At 41.2% G+C, this 17,522-nt stretch overlaps 1 protein-coding gene across 1 annotated transcript in view; it reads left to right on the forward strand.

Moving 5' to 3' along the window:
* Positions 1 to 17,522, forward strand: part of LOC127584998 (kinetochore-associated protein DSN1 homolog) — a 45,562-nt gene that overhangs the window by 267 nt on the left and 27,773 nt on the right. Inside the window, exons 2-4 of the mRNA XM_052042100.1 lie at positions 4,866 to 4,905; positions 5,645 to 5,699; positions 8,346 to 8,660. Of these exons, the coding sequence (XP_051898060.1) occupies positions 4,866 to 4,905; positions 5,645 to 5,699; positions 8,346 to 8,660 (410 nt within the window). The remainder of the gene's footprint in view (positions 1 to 4,865; positions 4,906 to 5,644; positions 5,700 to 8,345; positions 8,661 to 17,522) is intronic.

Here is a 17,522-nt window from a genome sequence, read left to right on the forward strand (position 1 = left end):
TCGAATGAGACGTTAAATTGAGGTTCAGGACAGAAAACGCTGTAGTTACTCGGAAGATAGAGTTAGGGAAACTTGGCAAAATCTGGCGAGAGAAGCGTCTCGGATCGATAACCAATTTCGGGTAAACGCCTCCCCCCTCTGTCCCTTCCTCTCTCCTTTTGATCCACCCAGTTCCTCCCCCACCTCCCCTTGCCCCCATCACCTTGGTTCTTTTTCCTGTTCCACCAACGCCGTCTACCCATCACCCACACATTTCTGAGACTGGTTCCTTTCCCCCACTGTTCCTATCGGACTTCCATCTGCTCCTCCTCCCTCTCCTATCAGATTCTATCATCTACAGCCCTTTGTTGCCTCCGCCTATCGGCTCCCATCCTCTCTCCCTATTTCCACTCTTCCCTCCTCCACCTGCCTATCACTCCATCTTACCTGGATCCACTTAATGCTTGCTAGCTCTTGCTCCACTCTCTCCTTCACCTTTATACTGATTATCTTCACCCCTTTTAGTCCAGATGAAGGGCCTTGACCCAAAGCATCGACTGTCCATTTTCCTGCACAGATGATGCCTGACCTGCTGAGTTCCTGCAGCATCTTGTTTGTTGCTACAGGTTGATGACACACAAAATATACCTTGCCATATTGAAGGACCATAGGAATTCTACCCAAAGTTCTGGTGAATGTTTTCTCCTCAAAACAACAAAACCCAGTGGTTGTTTATATATGTTGGGATCTTATGCCTCAGCTCCAGTGACCTGGGTTTAATCCTGACTTATGGTGCTATTTGTCATGTTTATGTGCTCTACTTATGACTGCCTGGCTTCTGTTTGGTGCTTTGGTATCTACACACATCTCAAAGACATGCTAGTAGGTTAATTGGCCCTAGTTTAAGTAGGTGGCAGAAGAATCAAGGTGGAACATGTGGGAGAGAGGGGTAGTGGAATTGCTGAGAGAGCTGGCATAGACTTGATAGACCAAATGGCTTCCAATGTTGTAAGGAACTATGAGATGACTTATTACCTAGTATTTCATTCAGCATAATAACAGATTCTTCAAAGTTCTCAACTAGCTGGAAACCTTTTGTGGCTTCTTGAGGACATGAAGTGTTTCTATACGTAGAATTTGTTAGACCATTCATACAGAAGTTGTACCATTTTTCTCAGATGTAAAGTAAATGGTAATGGTACTATGGCCTTAGTCTTGAAATATTATTCCTTCTTTTGCTGCTGATAATTTTTCAGAAATGAGCCCCAAATCTTGAAAGTGAGAAGATTGGGCTTCTGTGTTGTTAAACATTATTTTGGCATTTGGTCTATAATTCCCAGAATTTTTTTGGCAGTGGTTAAATAAACCTATGTTTCAGTGTGCTTCACAACCAATGAATTATTTTTACTTACAAAGCCATGATTGTACTTCAGATAAAGCCAATACCTTTCTCCAGTTTCCTGTATGCCAGTATTTTGATAGCAATATTTTCCATGGAGGATATGAAACTAACTTAAGAACTGATTAGCTTTCTGAATCTTCAGACTGTTGGAAAAATTGAGAAAATAATTGCCTTGCATCTTGTGTTTCAAGTGGAGATTGACAAACCTCTGATCTTTGCAGCAATTGAAATTAATACATTTCCTGTTGCTATAGGTTTTCAGCTCTTTACTGTTTTACTATGACTTCTAACAATTTAGTGTTTTATTTCTGAATTTGATATTTATTCAAAGATTCCTTTTTAAAATGTGAGGATTTCTGCCTCTCCTGTAAAGCAGTGAGTCTGAGATCCCTGCCACCCACTTGGTGAAAACATTTTTTTTCCAATTAATTGATTTTTGACCTCCTGGCTAAGAGAAATATGTTCTTCAATTTTATACACCTCTATTAAGTCTCACCTCAGCCAATCCCATCTTTTCCCTATTGTCACTATTTTCCAGTCTTGGCAACATCCACAATCTCACTGGTGCAATGGTATCTTTCCTGTAGTGTGAAAATCAAGCTGTGGCTTAGCAAGGGTATGTAATTCTAGCACAACCTCTGCTTTGAATCTGTGCCTCTGCTAATGAAGGAAAACATCTCAAGTCTTTTTAAATCACCTTGTCTTCCTCTTTAAGGGTCTGTGGCTGGAAGGATCCTCTCCAGGTTATGGCTGGGTTCTGCTCCTGTGAAATGTTTTTAACTTGAACACTGCAAATTGGAAATGCAGCTTTAAACCAGTTCCTACACAGAAGATACTTGCAGCCCCATAGCAGCTGGCAAATCCATCCTGCCATTCTCCCAAATGCTCCTTTGTATGTATAGGCTGTAAATAAATTGGGTGTTCATAAGTTGGGGAAGATCTGTACACTCCCAAGGTTCCTCTGGACCACAAAATCTCCTCCAATTTGTCATAAATTCTCTTGCCCTGTTGCACCTTCCCAATGCATTACCTCCCACTTCAAGTTTAAATTATTAATATGATAATAAACTTGACTAAAGTTTAATAGGTTGCAAGAAGCAAGGTCTTGTATTACTTCACTGGTAAGTCTTCCCATCACACAAACTCCTCTTGTCTACTACCACTGAAGCAATTTAGATCTAATTTGCTACTCCCCTAGAATCCCATGTACCTTTATTTTACTGACCAGCTTAATAGAACATAGAAAACCTACAGCACAATTCAGGCCCTTCGGCCCACAAAGCTGTGCCGGACATGTCCCTACCCTAGAAATTACTAGGCTTACCCATAGCCCTCTATTTTTCTCAGCTCCATGTACCTATCCAACAGTCTCTTAAAAGACCCTATCGTATCTGCCTCCACCACCGTTGCCGGCAGCCCATTCCACACACTCTCCACTCTCTGAGTAAAAAAAAAACTTACCCCTGACATCTCCTCTATACCTACTCCCCAGCACCTTAAACCGATGTCCTCTTGTGGCCACCATTTCAGTCCTGGGGAAAAGCCTCTGACTATCCACCTGATCAATGCCCCTCATCATCTTATATACCTCTATCAGGTCCCCCCCATCTTCTGTTGCTCCAAGGAGAAAAGGCCGAGTTCCCTCAACCTGCTTTCATAAGGCATGCTTGGCATTCCAGGCAGCATCCTTGTAAACCTCCTCTGCACCCTTTCTATGGCTTCCACATCCTTCCTGTAGTGAGGCGACCAGAACTGAGCACAGTACTCCAAGTGGGGTCTGACCAGGGTCCTATATAGCTGCAACAATACCTCTCTGCTCCTACACCGTGTGTGGACACCATGGATTTCAACAAGGCTTTTGACAACAAGCAACTACTCTCATTGACCCTCCATATTACCTCAAAAAAAATTCAATCGAGTTAGTCATTCGTGGCCTTCCTTCAACAAATCTATACCGACAATCCTTGATTAGTTTGTGCCTTTCTAAATGAGGGTTTGTACTGTCATTCAGGATTGATTCCAACAATTTGTTCACAATCAAGAGTTAAACTAATTGGCCTGTAATTGCTTGGGTTACCTCTTTATTTTTAAACAACTATGCAATTCTCTGGCACCATTCCAGTAGCCAGGAGTGATTGGAAAAATATTGGTCAGAGCCTCGGCACTTTCGTCCATTGCTTTTAACACACTAGGCTATATTTCATATGGGCCTGGATTCATCCATTTTCAAAGATGCTAAGCCCTTTAATACTTTTATTCTTCTTATCCCATCCAATATCCCCTCCTTAACTACATCATTGGTATTGACCCTCTTTTGTAGACAGTTGTAAAGAATTCATTGACTCCAATTGATTCTTTGCTGTTTTTGTCCTTGATAGCTCTACACTTAATTATTCTTTGTATACCTAGGTGGCATCTTTGGATTTCCTTCCATTTTACTTGCCTTCTCTTTGCTTTTCTAATTTCCCTTTCTCACCCCTATATTTACTATGTTCTGGGTTCTCAGTGCCTGACATAAGCTTCCCTTGTCTTGCCCCATTTCTGCAGGAACCTAGCCATCCCGAGGCTCAAAATTTGACCGTTCAACTCTTTTTCTTTATGGGAATCAGTTTACCCTGAATCTTTTGAATGCCTCTCATTGATATGACTGGTTTACTATCAAATTCTGATCCTTTTCAGCCTAGTAATATTTGCCTTGCCCCAACTTAGAATTTTTACTCTGATTTGACCACTGTCCTTTCCTATAACTACACTGAATTGAACTGAATTATGATCACTACCATTGATATTCCTTCCACCTGCTGCCACACCTCTTAAGCAAATCCAGAGTTCCAACCCCACTCCATGGTTCTAGAGACGATCATGTCTATTAAGTGTATTTTGATAAAATGCACTTAATAGACATTTGCAAGTTTCTATGTACCACATTGGCTGCATTTTCCATTGTTCTTTCAACAGAAAACTCTTAAACATGATTTGCTTTTAATAACTTTGTATTGGCTTTTCCTAATCTATTTGCACCTGTCCAAGTGTCAGCTAATTATTTCCCTGATTATCATTTATTAAATTGTCCCCACCACAGAGGTTAAATTGACTACTTATCCTTGTGCCTTCTTTTGAGGAGGGTGTAATATTTGCAGTTGTCTAGTCCTCGGGCATCACCCTGTCTTTAGTTCGAGAAAGAATATGGCCAATTTCCGCAATTTCGAACTTTCAGTAGGCAATCTAGGATGGATCTCAGCAACTACAACAGTCATTAAACTTCAAGATTAATTGCTTTCCAAGGCAGCACTTTTGAGACACCCTGAGGATATGCCAAATGCACAACTGAATGTTCTCTCATTCTTTATTGAAATAATGAGGCAGTATATCAAGCTTGCTTTTGGCAAAAATTTAGTGTTTTAAAACTTTAAATGTATTTACTTAAGGTTCTATCTCCATTACTGATGTTTTCTTTGATTATTTCTGTTCTGTTGCCAACCAGACTCCGGAATGCCAATCCAAACACACTGCAACCAGATCAGGTTGGTAACTTAACTTTTAAAACACTTTTGTGTATCAAACTAAGTTCTCCACCATCTTACTGGGTTTGCTGTAGTCTAGGTCAGGGTAAATGGGAAACATTGGCTGCACACCTTTGCATCCAGTGGTGCATGGCATGGAAAGGCCAGGAAAATGGACAAGAAGTAGAGTGTTGCTGCCTCAAGTTGACTAATAAATTTATTCAACTGGATGTTGGTCCTTGCACAGCAGAACAATCCAAAATTTAATGCTTGATCACCTTCGAGTTTACCAACCAGGCTCAGTGTGGCTTCTGTATTCCTAGGCTTGGGAGGGGGAGAGGGGGAGGAGGGTGGTAGGGAGTCCTCCTAGGATATTCACTGGAAAGTGTATGGTTTGTGTTCATGCAAAAAACATGCCAGGAGAAGACATAATGTAGTTTAATTGAAGTTCTTTTCCCCACCCCGGCCTATATAATTCAAATCTTAAAAAACCAAAACTTCTTCAAAGTTGCATCTAACGGAAGTCTTGGCAAATTACTTCAGAATAGGAGTTTTATATGTGCACACATTTATCAAACTCAAAGCTCTTTACATATTTAATAGATATATGCCCCCATCGTAAGAGGCATTTGAGCAAAAATTCAGTTAAGATCCAAAATGTCAGCAGATGGTTTTACAGGTTACATAAAGATCATTTCACAATTGTTCTAAACAGATTGTAATAACTGCTATTCTTAACCTAATGGATTTTTTTTAATAGGCCTTATCCTCATCTAAAAAGAAATGTAACAGATATCAGGAGCAAGTGAAATCTGGTAAGAATATGTTCACTTCCTTCAAATGTTGTGCAATACATACCATATGTGCCCACCTGCTGTAAAAATACAAATCAAAATGTTCTGAAGGGGAAACACAAAATAGTTAAAAGGAAAGTTATATAGCCTGTCAGTGAGTGACCAATTTGCCAAGAAACCCGCTTGTACAAATCAGTCATAAGCCAATATGTTCCTGTTAATAAATGCATGTTAACCAATGAGGAAACAGCTCAGTGTAAACCAAGGTAAGATATTAAGGAAGTAGAAGCATGTGGAATCTGGTAAGAATATGTTCACTTCCTTCAGGTGAATAAGACCTTGTCACAGATGAGTTGAAAGAGCTATTGCAATTTTAGTTAACCCACTGTTCACTACACTTGGCCTGTATTCAATCCCTCAGAAGTCACACTGCCTTTCTGCCATTTTCATTTTTTTTTGTTGCTAATCCCTCCCTAATTGTCCACGAAGTTGACAGGCAGTTTAAATTTGCTCTAATCCTTCTGGTGAAGGTACTCCCACAATGTTGTTTGATTAGGGAGTTCCAAGATTTAGACCTAGTGACGAGTAAGGAACAATATATTTCCATGTCACAATGGTGTGAGACTTGGAAGGGAATTCGCAGGAAGCAGTGTTCTAATCACATCTCTGCCCTTGGGGCACATTTTGAATTTGGAAGGGCTTTTGCAGTAGACTAGACAACTAACTGCAGTGCAATTTGTAGATGGTGCATATTGCAGCTACTGTGCAGTTGAAGTGGAAGAAATAAATGTAGCTTGGTATGTTGAAGATCAAATGGGCTGCTTATTTCTAGATTATGCTGAATTTCTTGAGTGTTTGTGGAGCTACATTCATTCAAGCAGATATGGTATCATCACACTCCTAACCTGTGCTTTGCAGATGGCATGTCAGGAAGCTAATTGTGCACAGAAAATCCAACATCTGACCTGTTCTTGTGGCCAGACCATTTATGTGGCTGTTTCAGCTGAATCCCTGATCAATGATGACCACCCCCACGCCCTGGGATGTTGGTTGTGGCGGTCTTGTCTATGATAATACCATTGAATATCAAGAGTAAGTTGGACTCTCTTGATGGGGATGGTCATTGCCTGGCACTTTGGTGTGAATGTTACTTGCCATTTATCGGCCATGCCTGGTTATAGGCATGCACTGACTATTTTCTGGAGTTCCAAAGGGAATTGATTGTTGTGTAATCATCAGCAAACATCCTCACTTCAGACTGTGATGGAAAGAAGCCCTTTGATTAAGTAGATCATGGCTCCAACCATTGGCATGTTTTTCCCCTTGATGCCCATTGTTTGAATTTTACCAAAGCTCCTTGATGCCAAACTCAGACACATGCTTTGAGGACACAGGAAATCACTCTCTCTCGTTGGTTCTTTGGTTCATGTTTAGACCAAGGCTGTAATGAGGTCTTAAACTGAGTGGTCTTGGAAAACTGCAAACTAGGCATAAGCAAATGGGTTTTTGCTAGATAAGCATATGGAGGAATGTAAAATAGAGGGATATGTGGGAAGAAGGGCTTAGGTAGTCTTAGGCGAGGTTTAATGGTTGGCAACATTGTGGGCCGAAGGGCCTGTATTGTGCTGTACTGTTCTATGATAAGTGCTACTTGATAGCACTTTCAGTGACCTTTCCCATCTTTGATTTAGAAAAGACTTATTGGATAAAAATTAGATACATTGGTTGGTCCTACTTCTAGTGGATTTTCCCTGATATTATTGCTCACTTGGTTGAGCACCACAATCTTATTGTAGTATAAATTGTAGCATTGCAAAAGACCTGTTTCTGTGGTATTCTATGCAATTCTGTTGCCCTCTCCCATTTGATTGAATGATTAAAAATTTTGGTTTTGGTATCTGACTTTGCTGCATGTTTCCCTTGTAAGATTTGCTATGTAACATTTGGTCTTGAACTTAGTAACCAGAAAGAGTCAATTTTCAATTCTGTTTAGTGATTGTTTCTTTCTCTTCAGTTGCATTTATGGTGAATCTTCAGAAGGAACAGTTTTATGTCCCTTACTACAAAACTCTGAATTTCTAAATTTGCACGTTGTTTTCTGGGACACCTGTCCTTTCATATTACTGTTGGCAAGTTAAGTTAATCACCTTCAGTACTAGTTTATGTAATAATTATTGTACTTTGAAAGTTGGCTGCAAAGATGTTTCTGACATGCTAAGCAGGTGGCAAGTGCTTATAAATGCATAAAGATTCTGCTGGGTTTTGGCCATCAAATGAACAATGAACAAAGCACCCTTTTGGCAGAAAATATATGTAAAGCTATTCTAGAGATTAGCAGACAGGGAAGACTGGACCTGTTGTTAACATTAAACCATAATTAAAGTTTGGCACTTCAGTCTTGACTGAAATTGGAAGTTAACACTGGATCGAGGCCAAGATTTATGAAATTTATGCACTATTTGGAACAGAAACAATTAGTCTAATTATTGAATGCACCTTGATACAATTGTGCATAAATTCCTCAGTATCTGTTAGGTTAGAGAGATAAATGAGAAAGGAAGTGGATAGTTCATGCAATAATTTATGTTCAGTCAAGTGCAGTCTATGAAGAGCATTTCTGTTTTGATTGCTGTTGAATTTTCTCTCCCTTCATTTTTTTTGTTTTAGAATGTGTCACAAAGCAGGAAAAAACCCCACAAAGGAGGAGCCTCCGTAACCAGGGCAGTGGCAGGCTAAGTGCTGATCAGTGTACTGATGCCAGCCTTGTCTCTCAAAAACATGATGATGGGAACTCAAGCCCTCAAACTATTGTCAAGGAACCCCATGCCAGCCTTGCAGAAGAATCCAAGATCAGTGAGGCACTGTCTCCAAAAAAACAGCTCAAAAAAAGCCCCCGGTCACGATCACAATCATGGCGACGCTCCAGCTTCAAAGGTGGTAAAGGGCGGAAATCTCTGCCACCAATTCAGCGGGATGTTACAGGTGAGGAAGGATGAGCATTGCCCATTTGTAAAGTGCATTGTCTGCTTTGAAGCCTTTACTAGTTGTATCTACAGCAAGCAAGAGGCTTGACTCCTGCCCATTTGTTTGGAGATTCCACTGTGGAGTAAGGGAGCAATCGGCTTAACATTAGGAAATCCTCTGTTCAAAGTTCTTACTGCTTTGTGTTCCAGAAATATTTCCATAGAAGTATTTGTAAAAATATTGGCAAATGATTTGGTCAGCAGCGTTAATGGCTTGTGGAGTTCCACTGTTTCTTCTTGAGATCTTTGACTTTAAATAATAACCATGTGTATTTTATATGTACCACTTGGCAGTGCATCTGTAATTAGTATTACTTGTATACAGTACTTGTGTAACAGTTTTGCGTGGGATGTGACCATTGTTGTCATGACCCAGCTGGTTTTCCATTTCTATTTACTGTGGGGAGCTGGCAGTGAGCATCTTTCATGCATGGTAAAGGTACTCTCCCAGTTGTTTGGTATAGTTCCAGCACTTTTCTCACTGTCCTTGTCCTTTACAAGCTAGGACAAAGTTTGTGCCAAAGAAGTATTGACTAGCTACTGCAGCAACAATGTGCTGATGGTGAAGGGACGAACATTTAAGGTGGTGATTGAGATACTGATCAAATAAGGTGTTCCGGATAGTGTGCAGCCTCTTGAGTGTTGATGGTTGGAGAGTATTCCATCACCCTCCAAAATTGTGCCTCAAGCAGTGACAAGACTGTAGGGAGTCGAGAGATGAATATACCTTTTAAGATGCAAGAGAGACTGCAAAATATTCAACTGTTGACATGCTCTTATTTATGAAGGTGGTTGAGTGTTTTCAGACATTGACCCCTTGGTATAGTGGGGTATTAACAGTGGTGATGCAGTTGAATGTCAGTGTAATGTAGTTAAGTTCTCTTGTGATTGAGATGGAATTAGTGTGGTGGAAATGTTACTTGTTACTTATCCTGAAGTTATCCAGACCTTTTCACAAATAACATCAAAAGCTTGTACGATATACCCACATCAGAATGTATGATAGTCAATGAAGCAGCTGAAGATAAGTGGGCCTCGGACACAGCCCACACAAGTTCCTCCAGCCATGTTCAGAGGATGCAATTATTGGCCTCAAATATGCGTGAGTGAAAATTTATGCTTGATTCCATTGAATTTCAGTGGGGCTCCTGGATGCTATACTTTGTTACTGACATCAAGAGTAGTTGCTTGCCTAACCTCTGGAATTTAGTTCTTTTGTCCATGTTTGTGCTGTAACTATGTGAAGGTCAGATGGGCAAGGTTCCAAGTCGAGCCCAACTGAACAAACAATCTGCACCTGTGAGATTTGTAAAGTTGATACTTAGCTTTAGGTTGCAGGAGAGGGAAGATTGATAGTAGTTGAATGGCAGTCACAACAGAGGCCATATTTTGTGTGGCGTTCCTAAAGGCTTCTCCTGTATGTAGATGTTGTGTATGCAATAAAAAGAGGGCTTTGGTTACAATGAATTCATTCTCTTACATATTTGACATTAAGAAATTTGGTCACTTTCCTTGCTTTGCACTCTTGACTATGGCCACATTGGGGTATTTTGCAGATTGCTATGTTTGAGTGCTGTCAATGCTTTTACTTTGCTCCTGTTGAAACCTCCTTCCTGTCAAATTTCACCATGCTCTCAATTTCACATTATCCCTATTTGCCTCTTCTATTTCTTTACATGTCTCCATCTCCCAATGAATTGGTTAGTGACCAATGTGCATTATAAGTCCACCAACTCCCACCCGGCTTGCTCTTGCTGTAAGCACTCCATTTCATTCTCCCAGTTTCTCCTTTCTATCTGTTCTCATGATGAAGTTCGCTACAACAGTGTCCTTTGAGATATCTTTTTTTTTCTTAACTGTGGCTTCCCCTCTACCATAGTTTTCAAGGTTCTTAACTGCATCTCAATTTCCTGCATTTCTGCTTTCACTCCCTCTCCCAGCCAGAACAAGGATGATCACTCCTTTTCCTAGTAAAGTTTCCTAACTCGGTACTCTCCTTCCATTTTACCAACCTCCGTAATTTCCAGTGTCTTCAATGGGATTCCAACATCTCTTCTGTTACAGCGTTCTGAGGGACCATTTTCTCTATGTCTCTCTGGTTCATTCTTCTGTTTCCACCAACTGCTTCCCTTCTCAAGGCACCATCTCGTGTAATACCTTTTGTCTTCCATTCTCACCATCTAGGATCCCAAACAGTCCTTTCAGATGAAGCAACAATTCATTTAAGTTCTTCCAAATTGATTTATTACATTTAGTATTCACAATGTGATATCTGTTTTGGAGAAACCAAATGCAGATTGGGTGACCTCTGATTGTAGAACATCTGTTCAGTTGATTAGGATGGTACCTGAGCTTTCATTCCCATGTCACTTTAATTTTCTGTCCAAATCACACCCTGACCTGCCTTCAGACTCGTACACTGTTCTAACGATGCCCAATGTAAAATGAGGAACTGGCCTTCATCCTCGTGGGCATGTTGCAACTCTTGAGGCATAATATTTAATGAAAACAATTTCAGACATTTCTTAACTTTGTTTTCCACGCAATGTTGCTGAACCTTTGTTTCAATTTGTTCCCTTTTTTTACATTGATATAGTTGATTTCCACCTTCTTGATTCCTCCCATCTCTGCACGCTTGTTTATTTACTTTTCCAGTACTGATGAATCACTGATTATTTCTCTCCTCTTAGGTGCTGCTTGACTTGCTGTGTGATTTCAGCATTTTGTTGTTTTTGTCTTAATGCTGTCTGCAATACCATAAAATACCAAAACCGAAATACATCCTCATTTCCACAGGAAAGAGGATGTGCTGGAACTTTTGAAAAGCACTAGGATATATAATTCACCGGGGCTGAAGGGAATATATCCAAGGTTATTATGGGAAGTGAGGGAAGAGATTGCTGTGCCTTTGGCGATGACCTTTATGTTCTCACTAGCCACAGGAATAGTGCTAGATGACTGGAGGGTGGCAATTGTTGTTCCTTTGTTTAAGAAAGGGAGTAGGGATAACCCTGGGAATTACAGACCAGTGAGTCTTATTTCAGTGGTGGGCAAATTAATGGAGAAGATTCTTAGAGACAGGATTTATGGGCATTTGGAGAAGCATAAGGGACAGTCAGCATGACTTTGTGAGGGGCAGGTCGTGCCTCACAAGCCTAATTGAATTCTTTGAGGATGTAACAAAGCACATTGATGAAGGTAGAGCAGTGGATATGGTACATGGATTTTAGTAAGGCGTTTGATAAGGTTCTCATGGAAGGCTCATTCAGAAAGTCAGGAGGCATGGGATCCAGGAAAACTTGGCTGTGTGGATTCAGAATTGGCTCGCTCATAGAAGACAGGGTGGCGGTAGGTGGAGCGTATTCTGCCTGGAGGTCGGTGACCAGTGGTGTTCTGGGACCCCTGCTCTTTGTGATTTTTATAAATGACTTGGATGAGGATGTGGAAGGGTGGGTTAGTAAGTTTGCTGATGATACAAAGGTTGGTGGTATTGTGGATAGTGTAAAAAGTTGCTGTAGATTACAACAGGATATTGATAGAATGCAGACCTGGGCTGAGAAGTGGCAGATGGAGTTCAACCTGGATAAGTGTGAAGTGATACACTTCAGAATATCGAATTTGAAGGCAGAATACAAGGTTAATGGCAGGACTCTTATCAGTGTGGAGGAACAGAGGGATCTTTGGGTCTACGTTCATAGATCCCTCAAGGTTGCCACACAGGTCGATAGGGTTGTTAAGAAGGCGTATGGTGTGTTGGCCTTCATTAGTCGGGGTATTGAGTTCAAGACCCATGAGGTGATGTTGCAGCTCTATAGAACTCTGGTTAGACCACCCTTGGAGTCTTATGTTCAGTTCTGGTCCCTCATTAAAGGAAACGTGGAAGCTTTAGAGAGGGTGCAGAGGAGATTTACTGGAATGCTGCCTGGATTTAAAAGCATGTCTTATGAGGATAGGTTGAGTGAGCTAGGGCTTTTCTCTTTGGCGAGGAGGAGGATGAGAGGTGACTTGACAGAGGTGTACAAGATGATAAGAGGCATAGATCGAGTGGACGGTCAGAGACTTTTTCCCAAGGTGACAATAGCTAACACGAGGGGACATAATTTTAAGGTGATTGGAGGAAGATATAAGGGGGATGTCAGGGGTAAGTTTTTTTTACACAGGGAGTGGTGGGTGCATGGAACACACTGCCGGCAGAGGTTGTGGGGGCAGATACATTAGATCTTTATTAGTCACGTGTACATCGAAACACACAGTGAAATGATCTTTTGTGTAGAGTGTTCTAGGGGCAGCCCACAAGTGTTACCACGCTTCTGGTGCCAACATAACATGCCCATAACTTCCTAACCCGTATGTCTTTGGAATGTGGAAGGAAACCGGAGCATCCGGAGGAAACCCACACAGACATGGGGAGAATATTAAACTACTTACAGACAGTGGCGAATTGAACCCGGGTCGCTGGCGCTGTAATAGCATTACGCTAACCGCTACACTACTGTGACTGCCATTAGGGACATTTAAGAGACACTTAGATAGACACATGAATGATAGAGAAATGGGCTATGTGGGAGGGAAGGGTTAGCTAGATCTTAGAGCAGGATAAAATGTCGGCACAACATTGTGGGCCAAAGGACCTGTACTATGCCGTAATGTTCTATGATACAGGGCACAGCAAGGATGTGTGAGCATTGAGCATCAAAACCATCTGCACTGAATAATAGTGAGAACTCGAAGAAAAATGATTATGTGGTGAATGTAGAACATAAACCATTGGTTCTGACACTGGTTGAGTGCTGGTCATTTGTTTATCTGTGTCTGGAATAGTGTGTGCATATCTGGATATCTTTTTACATAGACCCCTTGGCTCTGGAACTTCCCATTGTATACTTGGCATCAGTTAAAGGTAAGGTCAAATGAGCTGAAAGGAAATTTTATTGATGTATTTAAAATCCTTCTGAGTATTGACAACTTGAATCTTGAGAAACTCTTTACCAGGAAGGGACTCACCAGGAGAGGCACAAGATGATTTATAGAATCAGGGAAAATGTTCAGTACCGAAAGCTATTTGGCCCATTATGTCTGTGCTGATGATAAACGGAGCTCTCCAGCTGCAGCCCTCATGTAACCTTCTAGCACTTGACCATGGCTCTGCCGATGATATCTCTCTAAGTATATGTCCAAGTACCATTTAGTTATGTTTAGGGTTTCTGCCTCTACCATCCTTTTAGACAGGAGTTCTATACCCTCACAACACGCTTGAGTGGAAAAACCTTTCATCATCTCCCTCTCATCCTTCTATCAATTGCTTTAAATCCATGGCCCTGAATTTTGACCCATCTGGTGAGGAAATGGGACCTTTTTTTCACCTTTTTGTAAGCCCTTAATGATTTTGTACACCTTAATTTAGCCTCTCCTCAGCCAAAGAACCCAAGCTTATTCAATCTTCCCTCCTAGCAACAATTGTCCTGTACCAGCAACCTCTTCATAAATCTCAACCTTCCCCAGTACAGTCACATCTATCTGTAATGTGGTGACGAGCTGTATATCGTATTGGAGCTATGCTTGACTAGTAATTTATACAGTTCTAGTGTAACCTCCCTAATCTTAAATTCTGTGCCTCAGCTGATAAAAGAAAGAATCCCATATGCCTTTTTAATCACCTTCTGGGACTTGTCCTGCTACCTGCTCTGTGGTCCCTCTCACTCCCTTTGACTCACCAACCCACCACCTTTCTGTCTGTGGCCTCCTGCTCTGTTACAAGGCCCAAAGCAAGCTAGTCTTCTGTCAGAGCACATTCTAGCCTGCGGGACTCAACATCCAACTCTCCAACTCTCTCTTCTGTTTGTATGAGAACTGACATTTTTGCCTATGGTCCATTTTTTTCTGTATGTAGTCTAGCCTGCTGGGCATGTTCCAATAGGGCAAACTATAGAACATAGACTATATAACATTAGCAACACAAAGAAGCTTCATCTGATTTTAACCGCCACATTATTTCACCCTATCAGAGAAATTCCCTTTGTGCCATCATCACCCTCCTTCACTTTCTCTGCTACCCAGACTAACTTGCTTCTATCCTTCCTCTGTTCTGATGAAGAGCCCCGGACCTGAAACGTTAACTATTTTTCTTTCCACAGATGGTGCCTGACCTGAATGTTTCTAGCATTTTCTGTTATAGCTTTAGATTTCCAGCATCCGCAGCTTTTTTTTAAATTCATTCAATATCCTTCCCTTATTCAAAATTCCTTTTCCTTGTACCTTGGATTAAATTCCATTTGTTATTTTTCTGCCCAGCTACCCTCAACTATCTTCCTCACTGTCACCTAAGCAGCCAGATTTTGTATCAGAAGGGGGAGTGTGACAGATGGACTAGAACATTCAGATATTTGGAGTTTCACTGCCATTAATTCGTACAGCACAGAAACAAATCCCTTGGCCCACCATGACTGTGCCAACCATCAAGCACCCCTTAATACTAATCCTGTTTTTTTTGTGTCTCATCATCGACTCCCATCCACCTATATTAAGGACCAATTGCAGCAGCCAATTAATCTACTAACCAGCTGATCTTTGGTATATGGGGTGAAGCTGGTGCAGTCATAGGGAAGATATGCAGATTCCACACAGCACCCAATAACAGGAATAATTTGGGTCGCTGAAGCTGAGAGGAAGCAGTGCTTACTGTTGCGCCACCATGCAGTTGGCCATGGTCATCATCGAGGCTGGCCACACCTGTAATTTAAGAGGGAGTGGGCATTTGTCAAGCACAGCAATTGAGAGCTGTTGCCTGTATCGGAATTCCGGGGTCATCCATGTGGGTTGAAATGGTTGTTTCTGGCCTGTATATTCTAATCTTCTGATTATTAGCTATTTTATCTGACTGGAAAAGAACATGAATACACATTGGTTGGGTTGAAATGTAGTGCTGTCCCACAGTTAAACATCTGTGATGCTTGTTATTTAAGCATAGAACATGACATTTTTCTGGCTTAACAAATTTAACTTTTTAGTGGGCAATCTTCAGCATTTGTTTTAAAGGTGGGCTGCATGTAGCCTAATTTTGCACAAATCTAAGTTGTAGGAAATTGATACCAATTTAGAAGTTCATTGGAACCTTTCCCTCTTCTGGGTGTTGAACAGTGCTCAACCCTCACTTGGCAGTCAGAACTGTGTAGCTAGCTGGAACTGCGAAGCCTGCTGTGTTGGTTTAGGAACAGAAGAGGTTTCAAAGCTCTCTTCTTGAAATTACTTTAAGAGCTTTGTAAGTAAAGGAGCCATCTGTTCATTGGAAGTGCTCTCTGTAAACTTGGGCTGTTCTGGGCCAACTGCACTGTGTAAACTAGGCCCATGTGCAACTTGTACTGGTTAGCGCTGGTATATCAGGTCTTTGTGCAGCTTATTTGTCAGTGTTTCTAAAAAAAAGCTATTCTAGGTTGCCATCAAAAAAGTAAATTTGTTTTTTTTAAAAAAAAATACCTGATTTGTAGAACAGTGGGTTAATGATTATCTTAATCCATTTTGTTTGCCACCTTGACCCCTATGTTTCTCCAGATTGGCACTAGCTGATTTCCTTGTGCCTTTACACTTAAAACCCTTTGCTGCCAATGTGAAGTTGGCACTTTTCCCTGTGACTTCCTGGCATTTTCACATCCTAGCAATGTGCAGGTTGTTAGGTTAATTGGCTACAGTAAATTACCCCTGATGTAAGTAGGTGGTAGGAGAATTGCGGTGGGGGGGAATGAAGTTGATGGGTATGCAAGAGAATATCTAGCTGGGGAATGAGACTAATGGGAATGCTTTGAGAGCCAGCATAGAGTCGATGATTTGGCCATTGCCTCTATTGTAAGACAATATAAAGAATGCATATTAAAGCAGAAAACAATAAAAATCTTGTTATCTGGGGAAGCTTAATTGTAGCAATAGAGGGCATAACTGAGAGGGAATATCTGAGGAATATGCCTTTCACCCAGGGTGGCAAGTATCAAGAATAAGCTCGCATGGAGAGATGCTGGAAATCTGGACCAACAAACACAAAATGCTGGAGGAACTCAGCAGGTCAGGCAGCATCTATGGAGGGAAATGAATAGTTGACATTTCAGGCCAAGACCCTTCTTCAGGACTGGAAAGGAAGAGGGTAGAAGCCAGAATAAAATGGTAGGAGGAGGAGCACGAGCTGGCAGGTGGGAGGGGAAAGGTAGGTAGGTGGGGGTGGTGAAAGGGAATCATGTAAGAAGCTGGGAGGTGATAGGTGGAAGAGGCAAAGTGCTGAAGAAGGAAGAATCTGATAGGAGATAGAGAGGATAGCTGTTGGAGAAGGTGATGGAGGCAGACAACGATTGCAAAGGTGTTTGGATGGATACTTGGATAGGAAAAGTATAAAAGGGATATGGGCCTAATGTGGGCAAATGGGATTAGTGTAGATTGGCATTACAGTAGGCGTGGACAAGGTGGGCAGAAAGGGGCCTTTCTGTGCTGTATGGACACAGAATGTGACAAAAAGAAATGAGCAAAATCTTGAAGGATAGCAAGAATCACCACTAAAGGTTTTTAACATGTATATTAAGAGCAGGCAAATGCTCAAGAGCATTGTGAGCCCCATAATGATAGACACAGATGACACTGTCATTGGAAATGAAGTGGTAGTGATATTTATCAGAGAAATAAAAGATACTGGATGAACCAATGACAATCTTCCAAAACTCCTAATTTGGGAGTTATCCCCTCGGACTGGAAAGATACCAGCATCGTATTATTGAAGAAAAATGGGAGATACAAATCTGTTATTAAGGAAGTGAATATAGGGCTGGAATATGAAGCAGAATTG

The sequence above is a fragment of the Pristis pectinata genome, chromosome 31 (assembly GCF_009764475.1).
Source record: "Pristis pectinata isolate sPriPec2 chromosome 31, sPriPec2.1.pri, whole genome shotgun sequence".
NCBI classification, from domain to species: Eukaryota; Metazoa; Chordata; class Chondrichthyes; order Rhinopristiformes; family Pristidae; genus Pristis; species Pristis pectinata.